Raw genomic sequence first — 8,858 nt, forward strand, 5'->3', positions numbered from 1 at the left:
CATGACTTCTCTCCCATAATGCATTGCACTCAGCGGGAGCCGTAAGCCGGAGCTCATGAGTGAGCTCCAGCCTCCAGCTGCTGCTGGAGCTGCGGGGAGGGAGCCGGGTGCCCGCTGGTAACAAAATCTCAGTGGGCACCCGGCAAATGCAGCCTCCCTGCGATGCCTGGGTTAGGTGGGTCGGAGGAGGCGGAACTGGTTCCGTCTCCAAAAATAAGTGAGTGAACGTAGTTCCGGCCCACTTTAACCCATGGATAAAAGAATCAGGTGGAGATATCAGGAGTGAAATTGGGATTATTATTGTTTGAAAGTTATAATGTTTATACTAAACTATGTGTTCCAATATATAAAAAATTTTAATACAAATCCAACAAATATATTTATATCTCTCTCCTGCTGCTTCAATTAGGTGGAGACATATCACCAAATCCAGCCTCCACCACATGCCCATCCACAATGGACTATAAATCCAAATAACCTCATAAACATCACATGTCTCCCTTCACCCTCCAAGTCACTAAAATGTGCCTTATGGAATACACGCTCTGTTTGCAATAAACTAACATTCATCCATGACCTCTTTATTCCAACTAACCTCAACATTCTGGTGATAACAGAAACTTGGCTCAAATTATCGGACACGGTCTCCAGCTGCAGCATTATCACAAGGTGACCCACACTTCACACACACCTCCAGGCCTGGTATTGTAAAGGAGGTGGGGGTTGGAATATTACTGTCCCAATCTTTCAAATACACAGTTCTCCCACAGGTACCTTCACTCACATATACATCATTTGAAGTACATTCTATCAGAACTTTCACCCCTTTCTCTCTGTGAGTTGCTGCTCTCTATCGCCCACCTGGTCCACCCCAACAATTTCTGGTACATTTTTTTGCCTGGCTCCCTCACTTCCTATCCTCTGACATCTCCACCATCATTACGGGGGATTTCAATAACCCTATTGATAGTCCACAATCACTTCTTGCCTCCAAACTACTTTCTTTAACCTCCACTCTGGGCCTCTCCCAATGGACTGACTCCTCTACTCTTCAGGATGGCCACTGCCTTGATCTTTTATTCACCAGACTACGCTCAGTTTCTGATTTCACTAATTCTCCTTTCCCTCTCTCAGATCACAAGCTTTTCCCCGGCACACTCTCCTCCATTACATCAACCTCAATGTCCTTGAAATCATAACCTCACACATTGTCTTTCTTTCACACCCTCCTTACCTTTGGCCAACATTCCTGTGTGACTGGTTCATACAGCCCACCAAGAAGCTCTGCATTCTGACTGGACTAAAACGTAATATATCGCACCTATCCTTGTGTGTTATTGTCTATCTCCCTATAGATTGTACATTTGCGAGCAGGGCCTTCCTACCTCTGTCTGCCTTTTATTACTCAGTTTTGTTCTATCAATGTTTCCAATTGTGAAATGTCAACAGAATATGTTGCGTTATATAATGAACTGTAAATAAATATTGCCATGTGGATTCATATAATGTAGTGTAGTGACCCCATAACCATTTATAGTTACATCAGTCTCCATTTTTCTCAAGTTCCCAGTAGCATTCCCCACAGACTTATGTTTGATAATAACAGCATGGAACATGTTAACTTGGAGAAGGTCACTTGTTTCTCCTAGTCATCCCTCTTCATTAATATCAATCAGTACTTATTCTTTCCTCACCATAACCATTAGACATTATGGACCCACCACATAGAGAGTAAGATGTAAACAAGGGGGAGATTTCCCCATGCACTATACAGCCCCTTTTTGGAATCCACAATTCAAGGGGAGAGATGCTAATCTGGTATTTGCCCAGGAGAAGAACAGCAGGAGAGTTTGGTAAGAGCCAAAAGGAATGGAGGTTTGGCCAAGAGATGTTGTTCACCTATTAGAATACTTAAGTGTAAAGTATCTGCTCCTGTCATATGGACCCACTCTACATGGCTTGTATTAATCTTTTAACTTTAAAAAATAACCAATTAATCAATTATTTATATAGTGCACACGTATTATACATGACTTTCCAGAGAATATTTTAGTAATTCACATTTAGTCCCTGTCCCAGTGGAGCTGACCATCTATATTTCCTATCACATTGATTAGGGTTACTCTTTACCAGTAGCCAATTAACCTACCAGTATGTTTTTGGAGTGTGGGAGGAAAATGGAACACCCAGAAGAAACCCACGCAAACACATGGAGAACATACACACTCCACACAGATAGGGCCTTGGTCAGGAATTGAACTCATTACCTTAGGGCTACTACTACACCAACCTTACTGCCCATCATGACAAATCTCTACTTTCATGCACCTTGTTTGATTATTTTTTTTATTGTATTTTATTTTATTTTTCTAGATATGGGAACCATCCAGCATTTTACAGATACAAGACCAGTACCGGTAGAAGTTTGCCCATGTTTTACATTTATGATTCCTATATAACATCACCTGACACATGGGCCAATCTCCTAACAGCGTCTGGATACCAAACTATTCGAAATACCCCATATGATGGCATTTTTATTGCTTTGCTTGTAGAGGAGAAACATAAATTTGATATTCAAAGAAGCGGTTTTGATGGACTTTACACATATTTTGCAACAAATGGCTTTACTTATGGATCTTCACATCAACACTGGTCAAGTTTGAAAGAGTTTTGCAATACCAACAACTTGATTTTTATTCCAAGCGTTGGACCGGGGTACATAGACACCAGCATTCGTCCTTGGAATTCTAAAAATACAAGAAATAGAGTGAATGGGAAATATTATGAGACTGCACTAAATGCAGCAATGACGGTGCGACCTAGCATAATTTCGATCACATCATTTAATGAATGGCATGAAGGAACACAGATTGAAGCGGCAATTCCGAAAAAGAATTCTCAGACAAAGTATGAGGACTACTTGCCTCATAAACCTAACATTTATCTGGAGCTCACTCGAAAATGGTCTGAAACATATGTGAAAGAGCAAGAACATTGGCTGGTTTAAATGACCTGTTTATAGTTATTTAAAATCCTTATTCAAAACAGAATTTTACATTACGAAATCCAAATTTTCTTTTCATGTAAAATGTCTAATCAGTTAATGCGATAAGATCTGCATTTGTGACAAATTACTATTGTATTGTAGCACTGCAATATATTTTGTATTGGTTGAAATCGACGTTATATGCACTATACTCCCACTGGCTCTTCACACATTCTGACAAAAAATATGTTTATGTACTGTATTGCCTTTATTTGTAAGAGAGGATGTACAGGTGCCTTGGCACAATTTCAATATTATGGTGTACCAACTACTTTTGGGTTTTATAGCATTCAAGCATGTGTTGCTCTCTGATCGGAGATGCATTCAGTTCACTATGGTAGAGCACAATCCTGAATTTAAAAATAACATACTGTGTTATTACCACTTCTAATTGCAACTCATGCTTTGTAGAGCATTTATTTCTGAATAAAGCTAGAATACTCCCATGTGTGATTCTGTATTGGAATGTTACATTTTTTTGTGCCGTAGCATTGCATTATTTTCTTTGATAATGATTCCTAGTGACACTGTTCAATTGTATTCAATGGATTTTTTTTTACTAACCTAGATACAAACTTGAACTGAACAGTAGCTCAACAACTAATCTCCAGTTAGCTTTGATCAGACTAGTTAAAGTTAGAATGCTGAAAACACACCATACACCTACACCATAAAAGGTCACCATCAGGAAAACACTAGAAGATTATATACAAATAGATTTCATAGTTAATAACATTAAATTCACATCTGTACAGACCACATTAATTTTAGTTGACACACATGACCTACATATGCAAAGAAAAACTTGAAGAACTAGATATGCTTCAAGCTATGCCAGCCTTTACATGAACACATGGGAAGAGAACTCTGTCTAAAGAGACAATCCATTTTTAATAATACATATACCTTTGGCAATGGTACATAGATTATATTCTTATAAAGGTGGGAATCCAAATGCAGCAACTTAATCCTAGTCCTATTGTAAACCATATCAGACAATATAAAATTAAGAAAACTCGCAAACAACGTGACAATACTAATATTAGCACAATATATTGAAAATGTTCAAATCCACTCTAAACCTTTTTAGAAACAGATGGACAGTGTGGGTATCGTGTTATTAATTGCTAGGGAGAGTGGACTGAAGAGAAGAGTGCAAAGGTCCTGTTGGACAGTGGAGTGGCTGCTGCAGAGAGCTTCTCTCACATGCCGCTGATCATGGAGATTCAGGAGAACAAATTATGCTACCTTCCAGGAGTTACTGCATCTAGTGACTCTATACATTGAGAGGCAGAATACCAAGTCCATGAGGACCATTTCTGTTGAGGAGAGGCTGGTGCTGCTCTGCGTTTGCTGGCTATTGGCAAGTACCTAGCTGACCTGAAGTTTGGCTCCCTCACCTCACCTCAAGCTTTGGGAATCATCATCCCTCAGACCTGCAAAGCCTAACACAGCAGTACCTAAAAGTAAGAAAAACAAAATCTTGTTTTTTTTGGAAACATTTTTTTTATTTTTAATTACCATAAAATTAGCCAACATAGCATGAGAAAACTTTTAAATTAGTTTTTGTAAAAAAACAAATCACTCCTACATAACATGAATATAATTACATATGTTTGAGATATTTCACACATTTTTTACATTGGTTTTGGCTTAATGTTCTATATTTTACAAACTATACAATTGAGGCTCAGTTGGACTAGACTGGGAATTGGAGGATAGAGCATCATGACAGAGTATATGGCACTAGGAATGCCTATGAAAGAATCTCCACTGTAGGTGAGTGAGGTATTGGGCTCTGGTTAGTATTGGGAGTGAGGCTGAGGTCTGATTACTACCTTTCTGTCTGGCAGAAGTAGCCCAACTTGCCCCTTTACTAGAGTATCATATACTATGTGCTTTGCATGTGTCTTCTGTTCCTCAGCCATACGGCACATACTAAATACTTTTGAGCCAAACCCACCCCTTCATCTGGGGGACACTGCAATACTTGCTATGCACTGGATATTACTTTGTGCATCAGCTCGTACTTGTCATCCTTCTGTGCCACTACATTTTTCTTCAAAATCCAGCTGCTGGCTGCTCATAGTGGTTTCTGGAGTTGCAATAAAGATATAGTAAGGTGATGTTTTAAAATGTTTTTGTTCTAGTTCCCTACAACTGTGGAGGAATGGCAAAGTATTGCTGAAGATTTTGATGTTCGTTGGAACTTTCCAAACTGTGGGGAAGCCATGTATAGATAACCCCACCTGCCAACAGCAGATCATTTTACGACAATTACAAGGGATTTATTTAGCATTGCTCTGATGGTTGTGGTCAATGAGAACTACAAATTCATATATGTGGACGTTGGCAAGAATTAATGGCCGACCTATGAAGTGCCATTCTATCATGGAATTTCCAGGTAGTCTGGCCTACATAGTACAGGCCACATGGACACCAGATAATATGTGCCACAAATGCCGTAGTACAGGTAAGTACATGGCAAATGTCAAAACTCCTGTCCAGATGTGGATGTTTAAAAGATTTAGCTGGCACCAAATATCTACAACTAGTACAATTATGGCAGGAATAACAACCTGGTGGCTTCACATACACATTCGGTGGACGAGGCACTTCTCTCCCTGTAATGTCAGTGATAGAATGGCACTTCATAGATCAGCCATTAATCTGGCAGTTTCAGATAGGGATATCGATCAGCCAGTTGCAAAACATTTTAAAACTAAAGCACATCCTCTCTCTGCTCTGAAATACTTACTGTAGGACCATGTTCCTGAATCCCCAAGAGGTGGTGATAGGGCTAAAACCCTCCTCATCATGGAAGCACGATGGATCTTTAGGTTAGACACAGTGGGGGCGATTCAGACCTGGATGCAAAGCAGCGCACTTTCGCTGCCATCAGGGGCAGGGTATGCAAATTCCGCAATCGCACGGCAAGGCTTAAGGATGCCCTATATGCCTTAGAAAGCGACGGCAGAGCGAATGCACGCCGGTCTAAAGACGCCCACTTTTCTTAGCGCACGTCATCTCCAGGAAGTGTATACTTAATCAGTAACATCGAAAGCCATCGGAACTGCTCGCAGTCCTTGAGGTCGACCCTACCCCACCGCAAGCACTGCAATCACTGCAGGCTGAAATACAACCAAGTGAGTTGTGCAGTGACTCTTCCATGCTAATTATGCACACCCATAAAACGCCATTTTGATGCCCAGACACGCCTGCATTCACAGCACCACTCTCCCGTTCACAAGCACCTTCCCCTGTTACCACCCACAAACGGCACTGTCACTCAAAGTAGCATCCAGTCTATGTACTACGAGCGCACAATTCCCGAGCACAGTGAGTGTCTCGCGCATGTGCATAGTGATGCATACACATGCGCAGACGGCCATAGCGTGCGTTCATGGCTTAGCGTTCAGGGTCTGAATCAGGCCCAGTGTCTCCTAAGGGTCTTAATGAAAAGATCAACTGGAATAGCCTTATGAAGTCAGTGTCTTATTTAATGCTAATTAGAATTATGCCAGGGGGTATTTATGGTGGGTAAGTTTTGGATGTACTTTTTTCCTGTTTGTGCAAGTGTGTCCTGACGAAGGGGCTGATGCCCTGAAACGTGGATCATGATATAATACACTTAGTTTATGTTGCAATTAAATCGTGTCTCATGAGTGCCTATTATTTGCGTGGATTTCTATGATACCTATGATTTACGGCACCGGAACCAGTTGCGGTGTGGATATAGGAGTGCCGGCAATTTTGGAAGTGTGTGTATATATGTATATATATATATATATATATATATATATATATAATCATAGACCAAACGGACAGCACTCCATAGATTAATAGAAATAAGTAAAAAGGTCCTTTATTGAGCCGACGTTTCGGGGTTCCCCCCTTCGTCAGGGACAGCAGTACAAATAAAATATACATGACAAACATATAAAGCCATTTAATCAATCCAAAGTTAACTCACCTGTGGGACGCCAGCCTCCGACCTCCCGGACCCGCAAGCGGAAACTAGGGCGCTAGGCCTGCGACGTCATCAACCAGCGCCCCACAGGTGAGCAAACCACGTGATCCTGTCTCTTTGCAACCCCAAACACAAGCCGCTAAGGATACTGTATTACAACCGCTACACTACTACTTAATACATATACATGGCAGTCACCATGGCATGCAATACTAATAAGGAATTATTTAATAACTACTCAGCAAGCAAGATTCAAAAAGTAACAATGCAAATATAAGTACAATACAATTAAATTAATGAATTTGGACTAAATATACATATGCCACTATTGGGAAAAATTAATACAAAAAAAACTAATTCAAAAAAACAAATGCATATATATATATATATGTATATATATATATATATATATATATATAAAATATGTGTGTGTGTTAAACACATACACACCATATAGAAAATCGTAATGGGAACCTGCCACAGAGATCAAAACACTGCTGTTCACACTGGTGACGTTCAGAAACGCAAAGTTGTCTCCACTGCGTCCGACGAGCAGACAGACAAGATGGAGGAGATGGGAGTGGCTGAGGTGACTTCTTCAGAGGCCAGATATTCACGACGGATCGTCTGGTCTTCCAGTTGGGAATACAAAGTACCCGATTTACACAAAAACACTAAAGAGATCTTCTCATCTGCCGTGCATGTACAGCAGATGAGAAGATGTAATGAACGCCACATGGGAGCACGCAATAGTGTGTACACTTTAGATGATGTGAACGATTTGTCATTCCAGTTTGGCTCAAAATGACAAAACGTCCAATTTATCACCTATGAGGTTTATGTCAGCAAATTGAAGTTTTGGTTTTCTAGTCAAAAGTATCATGGTACCAGCTTAGTAAGAGACCATAGATCATATTCTGTAAAACAATTCTGTATATAAAGTAAATAATTGAAATCTTATAACTGATCAGACTACTGTTATATAAACTATTACTCAGTATTTGCTCTGTCAAATTACTATAGGTATGTTGTAAACTTTTTTTTTTAATATTTAATAGGTGTTATCAAAAATGTTTACGGGTGTAGAACCAATATATTACTACTCGGTCCCAGTCAGTCTGGATGATGCTCCTGTGATGGCAATACCAATGAACTTGTTAAGTCTAAAGGTAAACAGACTAAGTAATGGGTTAAAAATTTAGGTTTTGATGTTAGTAAGAACTGGATATTCAGGATTTGTGCAGAACTGTTTTATTTGTAGTGGATGCAGTTTAACGTTTCAGCCAAGAAACATTTGAAGCAGGAGGTAAGGCTATTCTGTTTTTATAATTAACTTTTTATGCATTTTAGCTGCTTTTAACTAAAGTATGGACTTCTTTCTTTGTGTTTTTCATCTCTTGTCCCCAGTTTTAATGTAGGTATTGATAGAACAACCAGTAGCAATTCAGAACATCAATGTTTTAAGCAGCACAATTTATTTCAGAATGTTGTTGATCCTTGCATACCTTTGGTCAACCACTTGCCTGGCACGGTTGCATGGGCTTCGACTGCAGCCAGCTGGGCCTTCACTGACACAGTTGCATCCCATCCTATAATGTGATGGGTGGGGGGATAACTAACATGGTGGGTACTTATGGACACTGGTGAGTGGTAGGGCTCTGCCACTGGGGATCTAATACCACTAGGGAGTGGGGAAGTTGCCAATGAGAATCCGTTGCCCATGGGGAATCTGTTAACACTTAGGGTGGGGGGATGCAATTACAATGGGAGCATATGGAGATGGGGGGTGGGTGTAAGCATTACATTCATTTGTCCAAAGAGCTTCAATAAATGTGCAGT

The 8,858-nt window shown here is 40.1% G+C and overlaps 1 protein-coding gene across 1 annotated transcript in view; it reads left to right on the forward strand.

Moving 5' to 3' along the window:
* Positions 1-3,495, forward strand: part of MANEA (mannosidase endo-alpha) — a 47,611-nt gene extending 44,116 nt beyond the window's left edge. The window contains exon 5 of the mRNA XM_088470836.1: positions 2,374-3,495. Coding sequence (XP_088326962.1) covers positions 2,374-3,010 — 637 coding nt within the window. The 3' untranslated portion in view covers positions 3,011-3,495. The remainder of the gene's footprint in view (positions 1-2,373) is intronic.
* The last annotated feature ends 5,363 nt before the right edge of the window (positions 3,496-8,858 follow it).

The sequence above is a fragment of the Taudactylus pleione genome, unplaced genomic scaffold, assembly GCF_031769625.1.
Source record: "Taudactylus pleione unplaced genomic scaffold, aTauple2 ptg000015l, whole genome shotgun sequence".
In the NCBI taxonomy this organism is placed as follows: Eukaryota; Metazoa; Chordata; class Amphibia; order Anura; family Myobatrachidae; genus Taudactylus; species Taudactylus pleione.